General features: G+C 51.7%; 1 protein-coding gene across 5 annotated transcripts in view; it reads left to right on the plus strand.

Annotated features, from left to right (window-relative positions):
* Nucleotides 1–6,909, plus strand: part of SLC9A8 (solute carrier family 9 member A8) — an 81,220-nt gene extending 74,311 nt beyond the window's left edge. For all 5 annotated transcript variants that reach the window (XM_064382512.1, XM_064382508.1, XM_064382509.1 and 2 more), the window contains 3 exons: nt 558–778; nt 3,346–3,492; nt 4,420–6,909. In XM_064382512.1, coding sequence (XP_064238582.1) covers nt 558–778; nt 3,346–3,492; nt 4,420–4,527 — 476 coding nt within the window. In that variant the 3' untranslated portion in view covers nt 4,528–6,909. The remainder of the gene's footprint in view (nt 1–557; nt 779–3,345; nt 3,493–4,419) is intronic.
* The last annotated feature ends 8,903 nt before the right edge of the window (nt 6,910–15,812 follow it).

Genomic DNA, 15,812 nt, shown 5'->3' on the forward strand with positions numbered 1-15,812 from the left:
GCCACCAGGGGCCTCCACAGGAGCAGCATCTCAAGATACAAGGGGTGCTGGACACATTGCATCCTGTGCTGTTGTGGGGATTAGCTGAGTGGCCCTAGGCGGGACATGCTGCTCTTGGCCTCGGTCCCTCATCTGTGTGTTATGGACGAGAGTAGTGCTGCTCGGTGAGGATTCCTGTGCAGATCCAGTGAGGCTCTGCATGCCAAGCACCTGCCTGGGCCTGGCGCACACACCCAAGGGCTTGGCCCACAGCAGCTTGATAAGATACGGTCATCAGCCTTGATAAGTCCTCCTGCACCTGCATGTGGGGCTCTGTAGCTGGGGCAGGGCACCGCGTTGATCTGCCCAAGTGGGCATGGGGGTGAGTCTGTGGTTCCCATATCTCTGCGGCCTGCGCTTTTCACCTCAAAGCCTCACAGGGTGAGCACACGCTCTTCAGTGGGGCTGTTAGAATAGTTGCTGGTTGCAGTGCTGGGCCGGCCAGATTTCCAGGGAAGCCAGCCCATGAAGCTGCTGCCTCCTCTCTGTGTCTTCTCACTCTGTTCGCCGTCCCCCAGGCCTGCGGGGGGCCATCCCCTATGCCCTGAGCCTGCACCTGGACCTGGAGCCCATGGAGAAGCGGCAGCTCATCGGCACCACCACCATCATCATCGTGCTCTTCACCATCCTGCTGCTGGGCGGCAGCACCATGCCCCTCATCCGTCTCATGGACATTGAGGACGCCAAGGCTCGCCGCAGGAACAAGAAGGATGTCAACCTCAGCAAGACGGAGAAGATGGTCAGTACCATGCGCCTGCGGGGTGGGGCGGGGGGCTGGCCTGCACAGCTGGTGGCCCCAACTGTCAGGAAGTGGGGAGATGAGCCTTGCTTTGAGGACACCCAGCACCTCCACATACACACTTTACACACATATTGCACACACATACACACCAGTTGTTCCCCCTGAGAAGGATGTGACAGAACTTGAGTTCTAAAGCATGGCTCTTGGGATGGGGGTGTCTGGTGGCCGTGACCTGCTGCAGCTGGGGAGGCTGTGGGAGACCCCATCTGCTCCCTCTCTGAAGCTCCGTGGGGCACCGCAGGAGTCTGGGCCTATGCCATACTCTCCCAGCAGTGCCTCTGCACTGCCAGCAGCTGAGACACCTGTCAGGACCTAGGTCTGAAGGTTTCAAAATCCCGTCATTTTCCAGCATTTACTAAAAACCACCTGTTGGGGGCCTGAGGTGGGGAGGATGGCTTGCAGTGCTTGTGAGGGCCCTGTGAGGGGTACCCTCCCTCAGGGACAGACATGGTGTGGGGCTGGAGGTCCCCAGGCCCCAGCCGTAGGGAGAACTGAAGCTCTGCGGCCTGCCCACCTCTTCTACCTGGAAGCCACCGCCCCTGCCACCAGGCTGCTTCCGCCCTGTCTTCATCCTCAGGACCCCTGCGCGAAGCCAGGCCCTCTGACTGAGGCAGAGGCCGCTCTGGGCTCCAGCCCACCCTCCTGCATCCTCTACCAACCACCATGCCTCTCTTTCTAGTTCCCATATTCTAGGCCTCAGTCACTTTAATCAGTCATCAGAGGCCCAGGAGTCCTCAAGTGGCTGTCCACTGCCAGCACTGGAGTTAGGGCTGGCAAGACTATGGCCTTCCGTCTCCATGCCGGGCCCCTCAGCCAGTGCAGTGTGGCTGGGAAGAGTTTCCAGATGGCTGTCAGGCCTGGCTCCTCCGAACTTTCGTCACACTAAGAGGCCCTTTGCCCCCATCTCATATCTACCAACTTTCTTGTTTTTCACAAAAGCTCTGGCTCAGGCCTTTCTGGGTATCAAAATCAGCGGGGGACTTGGTACACACAGGCTGCTGAGTCCCACACCAGCGTCTCATAGGTCTGGCATGGGGTCCGAAAGAATTTGTGTTTCTTCCTATTTATTCTTACTTATTTATTTTTAAGACAGGGTCTCACTCTGTTGCGCAGGCTGAAGTGCAGTGACGCGATCATGGCTCACTGCAGTCCTGACCTCTTGGGCTCAAGCGATTCTCCCACTTCAGCCTCTGAAGTAGCCGGGACTCCAGGCAGGCGCAACCCCACCCAGCTAATTTTTTTCTTATTTTTAGTAGAGATGGTCTCACCATGTGGCCCAGGCTAAGAATTTGCATTTCTAAAAAGTCACCAGGTGGTGCTGCTGCATCTGATCCTGTGAATATGCTTGGCGAAGCACAGTCCTAGCAGAAACAGGACAGCTCCTCTGAGGATGAACTGCTGAGTTTCTGGAATGTTTTCTGTGGCAGTCAGTGCTTGTGTTTTCCTTGGACTATCTCCGATTGTCCCAATAGCCTGCCAGAAACTGGTGCTTTCGTTATACCCATTTTGCAGATGAGAATGCTGAGGCATCAAGAGAATCAGATCACAAAGCTGCAGGCACAAACTCTCAAGCCTGCGCTCTTCACCACCACACTGATCAGCAGTCCTCAAAATGGGGTCCCCAGACCAGCAGCATCACTGGGAACTTGTTAGATATGCAGATTCCCAAGCCCGCTCAGACCTACTGACTTAGCTGCTCTGCAGGTGACTCCGCTGGGCCCACTATTTTGTGGTTTCCCAAGTCCCTCCCCACCCCAGGTAGATTCTGATGCAGATCAGTGTTTGACAAGCACTGTTCACAGCATCTAAATACCCTCCCCTCCCCCGCCGTCCTCTCCCCTTCCTGCACCTGCCGCCTCCCCCACCACCTGCAGTGAAGCTGCAGAGCACACTTCACTATGGCCACACGGAGGCTCCTGCAGCAGCGCGGGGCACTGCACTCAGAGCCTGTCTGCTTTTCCTCCCTGTGGGGAGTGCCGGACGTCCACAGTGACCCGAGCCCCACCTCTTCACCTCTGGCCCTCCCCTCCACATGGGGTCCTTTTCTTCATCCCTTCCCAATTCCTACAGGATGTGTCCTTCTCCCCTCTCCTCTTGGCAAAAGCCTACCCACAGTGGAGTCCCAGCTATTGGAGCCACAGGCAAAGAGACAAAAAGTCTCCCTGTGCAATTTGCTGGTAATGAAAAGCCCAGAACGGCAGTTCCAGTCCTGGTTGCATAAGAGAGTCACCCTAAAAGCTTAAAAACCAAGCCCCAGCCTGGCCTGGTCCTTCTGATTAAGCTGTCCTAGCTGGGGTCCTAGGCATCCATTGTGCCCTGATGAACCTTCCTGCCTCCCTGCAGGCTTCCAGGAGGCCGTCTGCTGCCCACCGTCACCCCACACTGATGGTCAAGTGGAGTTAGGGTTGGGGACACTGGCAGCTTGGGTGGTGGTGGGGCTTCCAGGAGATGCCCCCTGATGGTGTCAGCTGATGGCCATCAGACCGCCTTTCCTCCCCACTCAGGGCAACACTGTGGAGTCGGAGCACCTGTCGGAGCTCACAGAGGAGGAGTACGAGGCTCACTACATCAGGCGGCAGGACCTCAAAGGCTTCATGTGGCTGGACGCCAAGTACCTGAACCCCTTCTTCACTCGGAGGCTGACACAGGAGGTGGGACACCATCCAGACTACATTCTCTGGGGTCCCTTGCCTGCCTCCCTCAGGACCTGCAGTGGCCCAGGGTCGGGTGGAGGAAGAGAGGGTAGGCAGGAAGGCTCACGTGGGCCTGCCAGGCCGCCGCCTCCCGGTCTGGAGGCTGGGTGTGCTTGTGGAACTTGGCATCTGCTGTTTTTCCTTCACTGCCACATTTAGTGCGAGGTTAATAATAGACTTGTTAACACAGTTTGGTTTTCCTGGATGATAGACTCAGAGTATCGACCAACTAGTGAATTGGAGCTGAGGAATTTCCAACATACCAGGGCCTCAGGCTGTGGCCCAGGGTGGCCCAGGCTCAAGGCTCTGGTTCTGTCTCTCAGGGCACTTCTGGCCTCTCGGTAGTTGGAGGCCTTGGGTCAGGGCGGGGCTCTTCCCATGGCTGCCCCCTCTGTTTCTGAGCAGGCCTGTTTTCCACTCTTGGGCAGACCTGATAGCTGGCGGCGTGTGCGCTCTTCCAGGAGCCAGGCAGCTCCGGTGACCATGACCGCTACTGCTTCCTTCTCCAGCATCCCATGAAGTGGATGCGGCTGTCTCCTTGACAGCTGAGGAGATGGAGGCTTAATGGGGTGCAGTAACCCCGCAAGGTCACAGCCAATACAGGCAAAACCGGAAACAGAGCCAAGTGTGTCTGACTCCAGAGGCCACGTTTTTATCCTCACGCCATGCTACCTCCTCCTTTCTGAATGATGCCTCCCGTGATCTTCACTCCACAAAGAACAACCCCAGCTCAGTTCATTCAGTAGAAACTGAAGTTGCTGTGGCCATCACCCTGCCCTCCCACCTCCTCCCCAGACACCCCACACAAGACACCCAGCAGCCTCCCCTCCCTTCCTCGGCCCTGCCCCTGACGCATTGACAGCTTGGTTGTGTCTCTCGACCCAGGACCTGCACCACGGGCGCATCCAGATGAAAACTCTAACCAACAAGTGGTACGAGGAGGTGCGCCAGGGCCCCTCTGGCTCTGAGGACGACGAGCAGGAGCTACTCTGATGCCAGGTGCCAAGGCTTCAGGCAGGCAGGCCCAGGATGGGCCTTTGCTGCCCACAGACACTCAGCAGGGGCCTCGCAGAGGTGTGTGCATCCAGCAGCCCCTTCGGGACATAAGAGGGTGGGGTGAGGCACCGGCTGCAGAGTCACCTTAACCTTGAACTTGCCAGGCATCTAGAGCCAGGTGACTTCTTGAGAAACTGTCATCTCCCCACTCTTCCCTGAGCCAGCCTCCGCTCTCACTGTAGCTCCTCAGCCCACAGAGGGGAGGGAGCACTGGGCCAGGCCCCAGTCATCTCTGAAGCTGGGGTGCCCGCCCGCCCATGCACCCAGAGGACCCCTGTGGTCCCCTGCCGGGAGGAGTATCATCTACAGTTGCGCCAGTCCCCAGCCACTGCCTTCATCCTGCCCCCGCTGGACTGGCAGAGTCAGGGGCCAGCCGCCTGCCATTGAGTCATCAAGATGTCTCCGCAGCAGCAATTCTGACCTAAGTGGCAGGGCCCAGAAATCTTGAAAACCTCCCACTCCCCTTTGTGATACTTCCTGGGCTCCCTCAGAAACGGAGTGACCTTTTTTCCTTTACCTGATTGGCACCTCGCAGCCTGTCTCCCTGGGTGGCAGGCGGCTGCTGCCCTTCTCTGGGCACGTTCTGAATGTTTACACTGGTACCTTCTGGTATCTTCTTTAGAGCCCCTGCAAGCTGCAACCCTGGGTTTTTATCTTTTGGGGTCACAGCGCCCTCTAGAGGGAAAAGCTAGAGGCACAGGGTTTCTGCTGACCTGCAACTGCTGTCTTGATTAGGTTTAAATTCATGCATTTTTACAGCAAAGTGCTGAGAACCTCATAGTCGCCTCCTGCCATCTGATCTCCCTCCCTGCCATTCTCGTACTCGGTTGTTCTTTCATCTAATCAGAGACCGCTGTGCCAAGGCCCTGTGGTGTCTGCTCACTGCTGCCACCTTTGCTGCTAATCACGGTTCCATCTTCTTTCCCCTCTCCCAGTTCCCTACCACGTTGGATCCCATTTGTCTCCCATGCTAGGGTCCCCAAAGCACTGGGGCAGGGGCCAGAGCAGCAGCACCCAGTGCTCCCCCCTCCCACCCTGACCTGGAGCCCTAGCAGCCTGGAGTTGGATGAGGATGCTCTATGCACACACACATCCCCCCTGCCTTGTCCCTGGGTCCTGGCCCCCGCGGCCGTCTCAGGGTAAGGAGCTGCCAATCATGTCCAGATGGAACGGAGTCACTGACTCGCATCCTCTCCTCACCTCCCCTTTGACAAGCCTCACTGCTCAGCTCATCGAAAGGCCGTTGCCAACTTCTGTATGTGGTTCTGGGTCGCAGGGAGCCTTGGAACCTGGCACCCTGGGGTGGTTGAATTCATCACGTGCATGCCTGCTTCTCTGGGGACACAGTGGGCCCGCATGGACCCCACCTGGAGCAAGCGCGTCTCCATCTCTTGACCTCACGACCTTCCGGGACTTGTGCCAGGCATGAGAGGCCAGGCCCGATCCTGCCACTTCGCCTCACTCCCGAAGTCAGAGCAGGCCAGCCAGGCAGGAAGCACGCTGTTTACTTTTTGCATGAAAAGTAAATTTGTACTTGATAGACCTAAAATATGATCTTTTTTAGTCCCTCACTTTAACCCCATAATTTGAGCCATTGCCTTGCTTAATTTAGGTCTCTACCATTTCCTTTTAGTGGAGAAGAGAGGAGGTCAGAGGGTGGGGACCTTTGCCTGTCCCTGGGTGAGTGGGATTAGGGATCTGAGACCAGATTGTTCTTTCACCCCTGCCAGAATTCACTCTCCCCTGAAGTTCAGGGTCCGATCTCCCAGATGTAAGTTGCTTTGCAAACTCAGTTGTTTGCCAGGATGTCTTTATTTCCGAATCTAAAATTCACAGGTAAAGCAACGAAAAGGTCAGATCCCATTTCCATCTGCCTCCTCATCACCAATCTGATGCCCCAGCCATGTCACACCTGGCCTCACACTTTTAGCTGAGACCTGAAAATGATGCTGTGGCGGAAGAGCATGTGGGGGCTTGGTGGAGGGCCCCCAGGATTTGCAGTGGGGAGGGGCTGGCAGGACTTTTCCCAGGAGATACCAGCACCTGCCTCTATCTCCTGTGAGCCTCCTCTGCCCCCTGCTGGCCAAGTGAGGTCAGCAGCCTGGGAGAGTGCCCCCAAGAGATGAGGGCACCCCGTGTTCCTCAGCAGTCTTGGCTCACCTTTGTAACAAAAGGCCATGGAAGTCTTTTTCTCGTCGATTTTTTTAAATGTCTTTGCCTGAGAATAACAAATTGCTGCTGTCTACCTTTAGCACACCCAATAATTCTATTTGGGGTGGTGAATGCGTAGAAGATATAAAAATACGCAGCTTAACTATATCTTCCTGCGTGTATATTTATTTTCTTCTGAGTCTAGGCCATGGGACAGGAGAACTGTGGCGTGTAGGAGGAATACTTCAGGAGGAGTGAAGGCTGGAGCCAGGGAGCACTGGGGGAAGCCAGGCCTTTAGCCAGCAGCCCCTCCACCACAGGCGCCGCTGTGTGGAACTAGTTCTTGGAATAAATCCCATGCTTTCTGCAGCCTATAGTTGTTATGACCCCTCAGAACAGCTACCCCCTGTGACTTGGTGTGTGAGGTCTCATAGGGAAAGGGGCTGGCTTCTCCTAGGTCCTTGAGATCAAGTTTGTCAGGGGCTGGGCCAGGGCCAGGCTGAGGGTGGCTGAGTTCCATCATCTGGAGCTCAGACACTCCGCCCAGGGGCAGAACTGAAGCCCTCCCGGCCCCCACCCCAAGCCAGCCAGAGTCGCCCAGGTTAGCCCACAGGATTCCTTTGTGTGCCATGGAATGCTGAAAGATGGGTGACCGGGGATACTTCTTAAAACCCTTGGCAAAGGTGCCATCAGCAAGGCTCGACCTCATGAAGTCTTGGGTCTGTGTTCCCACAGGGCCCACATACTCAGAGCGTCCTCAGCAGGGTGGCCGAGACCCAGGCGCTTCTGCTGAGGAGCAGGTAGGCTTGGGTACGGGTGTGGCCTGGCATGGCTCAGGGCCGGAACTGCTGCCTGATTCCTGTGTGGGGTAGAAGCTCAGTGGCCATTCTCTGCCACTGACAAGGATTTCACATGCAGAAGAGAAAAGGTGCCCCTCCGGCCCCCGCATTCCCTGCCGAATGCATGCCAGTGTGTGCCACCCTTGCTGGGGGCGGGTAGGAAACCACACCTGAGTGTCCTGATAAGGAGTCATGAAGCAGTGTCCTCGGGAAAGTGTCTCTAGCGCCCCAGGCCCTCCATCTAATGGGTAAAGCCCTCAAGAGAGTACAGAGCCAGCCCCCTTCCCTTTAGGCTCCTGCCATTTCCCAAACGGTTCTCCAACAGTTAGACATTGAGGGGCTTCGCTGTTACCAGGCACGTAACAGAAGGAGGAAGACTGGCTAACATCCCTTGCCCCATCCCATCCTCCTTCCCCTAGCCATTTTCTTGCCATGGCCTCTGGTGCCCTTGAGTGGGTCTCCCTGGCTGCTCTGCAGGGCTTCACTGGCTTTAGGGTGAGCCCGAAGTGCTGTGAGCAGTGGGCCTGTGGTTGGATGGGAAGATGTGCATCAGTGGTCAGAAGTCCCCTGCCAGCCCTGCGGAGCCTGAGCCTCAGGCCGGGACGAGGACAGCTCCCTACTCCCACCTGGACAGTGGGCATGGTCTGGATGGTGGGCAAAGGCTTATGCCAAAGCCTTTGACGGTTTTTCCAAATAGGGATCTGCAAAGCTCGAATTGTCGTCAAGATAGGTGTGAATCTTATATTCCTTTTCATTATTTCGTTTGTAAAAAGAGTGCTGGGTTTTTGTTTTAAGAAGCATTATGAAGGCCAGGCTTACTCATTTTTCTCCCCCAAGGGAGCTGTGAGAGGCCCCTGTTAGGCCCGTTTCCTGAGCAATGATGTGCTGCTCTTCTTGCTGGGGCTTTGGGTTGGGAGGAGAAGGCAGGTGAGAGATGGGGGAACCTGTGGCTGCCACGCGGGAGCCCCTGCGTCATCTCATGGACTCTTTAAGGGAGTTGGGAATAGATGGAAGACAGCCATGTCACTGGATGCTTATTTAGAATTAGAGTGTAGCTGCTGAATTGGAGCCAGTCTCTGTATTCACGTTCAGGTGGCTTTGCAGATGCACAGGTCACACCTCCTAGACTGGGCTCTGTGGCACACAGCTACCTAGCCTCTGGGCTGCTGGCAGCCATGTCACCAGGAAGTACAGTGCTTAGGAACAGGGCTTGGGTCAGGCTAGCCTGTGTCTGTTCCTACCTTTGGCCTTCAGTGAGGAACATGTGCGGCTCAGCCCCCAGCCAGGCTTAGCTTCTCCTCACAATGCTAGGAGCCCTTCCTCCCCAGGGCCCGCTGGCTGTTGGCCCAGGCTGCAGGGCTGCCTGCTCTCCTGCTCTCCAGTCCCCCACAGACCTTTGCCTGATGGTGAAAGGGGGAACTTCTGTCACTGAACCCGCCCTGCCGCAGGAGTGGGGCTGTCCATAGCCTCTGATTGGAGGTGTGGCGTGTTGGGGAAGAAGGGGCATGAGTTCATCTATACCCCTACGTACTCTGAAAGGCATCCAAGCTGCTGATGGTACCAGGTGTAAACCAAAAATGCATGTGATGTAAAATGAAACCAGGCAGGAGAAGCTGTCCTGGCCCCCGCCAGGAGGCAAGAGCTAAGTTTCCTGGTTCCTTCCCAGCCTGCGCTTCATCTCACCCCGGGGGAGACTCCCGAGGCCACAGTGGGCTCCCTTTGTCCTGCTTTTGTTGGAAACCCAGATTCAGAGAAATGTTTCTCCACCGTAAGAAAAACTGCAAGTGTGATGACAAGTGGCAGCTGACACTTGGCTGGATTGTCCTCAAGATGGATGTGGTCTTATATTTCTTTGGAGTGTAAGAATCTTACATTCCTTCGGAGTAAAAGCATATTTGGGAGTATAAGAATCTTGTATTCCTTGGGAGTATAAGTATATTCCTTGGTGTCAGGGAGGCACAATGAGAGTGATGAGGACTCTGGCAAACAGAAAGCAGAATTTTCCAGACCAGACCTGCCTGCGAGGGCGGCTGCGAGGTGGAACTGTGCTGTGCTGAGCAGAATGTCAGCTGGAACAGAACGGAGTGCTGGCAGCAAAGTTTGGGGGTGGTCCTGAGCGGGCACCTCATTCCCACAGAGGGAACAGGGTATGTTTCATTTGTATTTCAACCTTCTCAACTCCTAGAAAAAGCTCTCAGGGTAGAGGGTAGCAATCAAGGCAAGAAATATTTTCCTTAGAGGCTAGAAAGCTGGCAGGAGGCTGGAGGTTCACGCACAAAGTTGAGGGCCCTGTAATTATTCCACAGGGTGCTAGGGGAATGAAGCTGGCCTGGAGGGAGACCCCACTGACTCTTGGAGGCAACCCCTTCCCACCCCAAGCAAGGGACAACACAGCCCTCTACCTCTAGCCAGAGAAGATGTGAGACATGAAGGGCAGTGGGGATCAGGGGGCCAGTACAGTCATTTCAAGGCCCTGGGTGACAGTAAGTGCCCCATAAATGGAGGTCCTCTTTGTGAATATTTATGGACCTTCAGGAGAGGAGGTGTCAGCCACACTCCCCCTGCCTGGGGAGGCTGCCTGACAGACCTGGGGGTCTTAGCATCAGTTGGGACCAGCTTAGTGCTGGGGACAGAAGGGACCTCTGCACACACAGGCAGCTGCCAGCTAATACCATGATGTAAATGGGGAAGAAAATAAGTCTTTGCTTACAAAGAAAAAAGACCAAAAAGTGTAGTTGGTTCATCTTGTGGTGAAGATGAGCCATACGCTCCTATCTGCTGGTGGGAGGGCAGCTGGCTCACACTCTCCAGAGGCCACTGTGGTGACAGCTCTCCAAAGCCTGAAAATGGCTGAGCAGTTCCACTCACATGAAAATGAAAGTGCATAAAAACTGCACACCAAGAATGGTCATCCTGGCAATATCTGAATGAGGACAAATAGGGAACAACCTCTCTGTCCACGGACAGGGGATGGTGAGATAAATAATGGTAGAATACCAACAATTCAGGACTCTACGGACGTGGAAACACGTTGAGAATGTTATCAGGCTGGCATTTTACCACCTTTAGAGAGAGAGAAACATTTCACCCTCTCCTAAAATGCTGTTTGAGATTTCAAAATGATGAAAAATGAAAGTAGAACTTTTAGTACATCCTTTTATAAAAATACACGTACTGGTACTCCAGCACACACCCATCAATCCCTAATACGTCAGACCCGGTGGTTCCTTTCAACCACTACTTTTTCCCTCTGCCCTGATGTCTTTGCTGAGAGAACCCATGTGGTTCATGTAATGAGTGACTGCATGCTTCAGGGGGAAAACAAAGCTGGTTCTCAGCGCAGGCTGTTCCTGGTCATTCTCTCTACTTGTCTGAGATTGGCCGAGAAATGGGTCTATGACCTTATTTGGCAGGAGAATGAAGCAATGTGTTTTGTTTTTTGTTTGTTTTAAATGGAGTCTTGTTCTGTCACCCAGGCTGGAGTGCAGTGGTGCGATCTCGGCTCGCTGCCACTGCAATCTTCACCTCCTGGGTTCAAGTGATTCTCCTGCCTCAGCCTCCCGAGTAGCTGGGATTACAGGCATGTACTACCATGCCCGGCTTTAGTAGAGATGGGGTTTCACCCTGTTGGTCAGGCTGGTCTTGAACTCCCGACCTCCAGTGGTCTGCACCTTGGCTTCCCAAACTGCTGGGATTACAGTTGTGAGTCATCGCGGTCTGAAGCAATATTTTGAGGAATTTCTAAAACTGTTTCCTTACTCTCAAAAAGACACTCAAAGAAGGGACACATTCTCTTCCCATTGTCTGGCCTTTGCCTCCCATTACACGAGGATGTCATGCTGCACCCGCTGCAGCCATTTTGAGACCAGGAGGGAACACCTTGCCACCATGCTGAGGATGGCAGGGCAGAGACAGAGGCTTGTGTGTCGTTTTCAGAAGCATATCAATAGATGTGCCTCTGTGGGGTAAATTAGTGGTATGTGTGTATAGGAAAAAAATCTGAAAGGATAGACACAGAGTTTTAACTTTGATTCTCTCCAACTGGAAGGATTATAGGCAACTTTTCTTTTTTTGAGCTGGAGTTTTGCTTTTGTTGTGCAGGCTGGAGTGCAGTGGCACAATCTCGGCTCACTGCAACCTCCGCCTCAAGAGGTGCTCCTGCCTCCGCCTCCCGAGTAGCTGGGACCGCAGGCACCTACCACCACGCCTGGCTAATTTTGTATTTTTAGTAGAGACTGGGTTTCACTGTGTTGGTGAGGCTGGTCTTGAACTCCTGACCTCAAGTGGTCCACCCACCTTGGCCTCCCAAAGTGCTGGGATTACAGGCATGAGCGCCTGGCTGATTATAGGTAACTTTAAGAATCTTGTCATTTGCATACATTTTTTGTTTCTCTCATAAAGAATATTTATTAATTGAGTAGTAAGGAGCACACGTTCTTTGATCCCAGAACTAGAGGAGCAGTGCATTAGATGGAATGCTTTGAAGGAAACGGGTGAGAGTCCAGACTGATGCAGTCACTGTGGAAAGGCCTGTGGCCCTTCCACCAGTGACTCCTCTCCTAGCCCTGGGGCAGAGACTGGCAAATTACTGCCTGTGGCCCAAATCCAGCCTGCCTCCTGTGTCTGTACTACCTAAGAGCTAAAAATGGTTTTAACAGTTCTTTCTTTTTTTTTTTTTCAGTTGGGGTTAAAAAAAAAAAAACCCCAGAAGAATAAGGCCAGGTGTGGTGGCTCATGCCTGTAATCCCAACACTTTGGGAGGCCAAGGCAGGAAGACTGCTTGAGCCCAGGAGTTTGAGACCAGCCTGGGCAATATAGGGAGACCCTGTCTCTACACATAATTAAAAAAAAAAACAAAAACAACTAGCCAGTGAGTTGATGTACACCTGCGGTCTCAGTTACTCAGAAGGCTGAGAGGTAGGAGGATCACCTAAGCCCAGGAGGTTGAGGCTAAAGTGAGCTGTGATTGTGCCACTGCACTGTAGCCTGGGTGATAGAATGAGACCCTGTCTCAAGAAAAAAAAAATCATAGATTCATAAGAAGTTGCCAAAAAGATAGTACAGAAAGGTCCCATGTACCCTTTACCCCGTTCCCCCAGTGGTAACATTTTTTACTACTATAGAATAGTTTCACAACCAAGAAACGCATTGGTACAATCCGTGGGTCTGGTTCCAGTTTCATCAGTAGATCGGCACTCGTTTGGGTGTGTTTAGTTCTATGTGATTTTAGATGATGTAGATTCACATAACCACCATCACAGGGAAGTTTCTTTTTATAGAAGTATTCCAGCAGCCAAACAAAGAAGAAATCATTGAATTGGAATACCTCTATTTTGTAACTTCCAGTGAAATAATGGACCTAAGTGGGAAGTAACAGCTTTAACAGCTGCTAATTCCCCAGCAGGAGAGAACTCGATATCATATGCCTCCTGATGAGAGAATATGCGTCAAGTATTCTTACCACAGAGATCAAGCCCAAATCCAAGCAAACCTCAAGAGCCGGCTACCATGCAATTCACCACATGCGCACATTCAACACACTTTCGTGATAAACACAAGCCAGAATAGAGGGAAACTACCTCAACATGATACAGGCCATCTAGGGTCACAGCTGACATCATAGTCAATGGTGAATGACTGGAAGCTTATCCTCTGAGATCAGGAACAAGGCAGGATGCCTACATTCACCACTTCAACTCAGTGTAGTACTAGAAGTTCTAGCCAGAGCAATTAGCAAGAAGAAGAAAGGAAAGATACCCCAGTTGGAAAGGAAGAAGTTAAAATGATCTCACAGATGACATCTTATATGTAGACAACCTTAAAGATTCCACAAGAAAAAAACTTCAAATAAATTCAGCAAAGTTGCAGGAAACAAAGTCAACACACAAAAGTCAGCTGCATTTCTTTCCTTTTTTTTTGAGATGGAGTCTACCACTGTAGCACTGTTACCCGGGCTGGAGTGCAGTGGCACGATCTCTGCTCACTGCAACCTCCGCCTCCCAGGTTCAAGTGATTCTCTTGCCCCAGCCTCCTGAGTAGCTGGGATTACAGGTGCCCGCCACCACGCCGGGATAATTTTTTGTATATTTAGTAGAGTCAGGGTTTCACTATGTTGGCCAGGCTGGTCTTGAACGCCTGACCTCATGACCCACCTGCCTTGGCCTCCCAAAGTGCTGGGATTACAGGTGTGAGCCACCGCGCCCAGCCAGTCAGCTGCATTTCTATATATTAACAGTGAACAATCAGAAAAGGAAGTTAAGAAAAAATCTCATTTATAATAGCATCAAGAAGAATTAAATAGGAATAAATTTAACCAAGCAGCAAGAAAGACTTGTACACTGAACACTATACATTGCTGAAAGAAATTTTAAAGACACAAATAGGGCCAGGCACTGTGGCTCACACCTGTAATCCCAGCACTTTGGGAGGCCAAGGCAGGAGGATCACTTGAGGCCAGGAGTTCAAGACCAGCCTAGGCAACACAGTGAGACCCTGTTTTTACAAAAAAATCTTTAAAAATTAGCCATGTGTGGCACATGCCTATGGTGCCAATTACTTGGGAGGTTGAGGTGGGAATATCTCTTGAGCCCAGAGTTCAAGGCTGCAATAAGCCATGATTGCAACACTGCACTCCAGCCTGGGTGATAGAGCAAGACCCTGTCTTAAAAAAAAAAAAAAAAAAAAAATCCATACTACCCAAAGTGGATTTACAGATTCAATGCAATCCCTATAAAAGGTATTTTTTATGAAATAGAAAAGTAAAACCATCTTAAAATTCATGTAGGATTTCAAGGAACCCTGAATAGCAAAAATAATCTTGAAAAAAGTTGGAGGCCTCACATTTCATGATTTTAAAACATATTACAGAGCTACAGTAATCAAAATAGTGTGGTATTGGCATGAACACAGGTATACACTCATAGACCAATGAAATGGAATAGCCCCAAAATAAACCCTCACATATATAGTCAAATGATGAGTACCAAAACCACTCAATGGGGAAAGACCCTCAGGTGATCCATCCACCTAGGCCTCCCAAAGTGCTGGGATTACAGGCATGAGCCACCACACCTGACCCTGTCTCTATTTTTAAAATAAAAATTAAAAGTGAGCAAGGACTTGAATAGACATTTTTCCAAAGAAGATATATAAATGGCCAAAAAGCATATGAAAAGATGCTCAACATCACTAATCATTAGAGAAATACGAATCAAAACCACAAGATATCATCTTACCCCCATTAGGAAGGCTGCCATAAAAACAAACACCAGAAAATAACAAGTGTTAGCAAAGATGTGGAGAAATGGGGATTCTTGTACTGTTGGTGGGAATATAAAATGGTACGGCTGGCCAGGCACAATGGCTCATGCCTGTAATCCCAGCACTTTGGGAGGCCGAGGCAGGTGGATCACTTGAGTCCAGGAGTTTGAGATCAGCCTGTGCAACATGATGAAACTCCTCTCTACTAAAAATAAAAAAAAGTTAGCCGGGCCTAGTGGCCTGCCTCTGTTGTCCCAGCTAGTCGGGAGACTAAGGTGGGAAGATCACCTGAGCCTGGGAGTTTGAGGCTGCAGTGAGCTGAGATCACGCCACTGCATTTTAGCCAGGGTGATCGGAATCAGACTCTATCTCAAAAAAATAAAAAATACTAAGTTCAGGGGTACAATTAGAAAATTAAATAAAAAATAAAATGGGTACAACTGCTATGGAAACAGGATGGAGACCCCTCAAAGCATTAAAAATAGAACACCCGTTAGTCCAGCAGTTCTGCTTGAACCGCTTCCTCCTCCTCACATAGGACCTGAAATGTGTTGCCAGTGGAGACTGGCATGTCTGAAAACCTGGACCTACTCCCATCCCTAAGCTCACCCCGGCCTTCAGTGATTTCCTGTCATCCCTCGCTTATGAAGCTGCAGCCTTGAATCATACTCGTAAGAAGTGTTTATTTTTCTACTTTTGCACAGTATGTGCAAATAAACAGTAAGGAATTGGGGAGAAGCAGAGAGAACAACTACCCCCACTGCTAAAACAACAAGCAGGCTGAAATCAACATTTAGGCTCTGACAAACTCTAAAGGACGAATCAGCCAGTTTCCTCAACAAACATGTCTCAAGGAAAAAGTTAGATGCGATGCTAATACTGTCTCACCCTGTTCAGGCTGCGAAATACCATAGACTGGGTAGTTTTTATACAACAAAAAAATTTATTTCTCATAGTTCTGGAGGCTGAGAA

Source organism: Aotus nancymaae, unplaced genomic scaffold (assembly GCF_030222135.1).
Source record: "Aotus nancymaae isolate 86718 unplaced genomic scaffold, 86718_ANA_hifiasm-v0.15.2.pri h1tg000029l, whole genome shotgun sequence".
NCBI classification, from domain to species: domain Eukaryota; kingdom Metazoa; phylum Chordata; class Mammalia; order Primates; family Aotidae; genus Aotus; species Aotus nancymaae.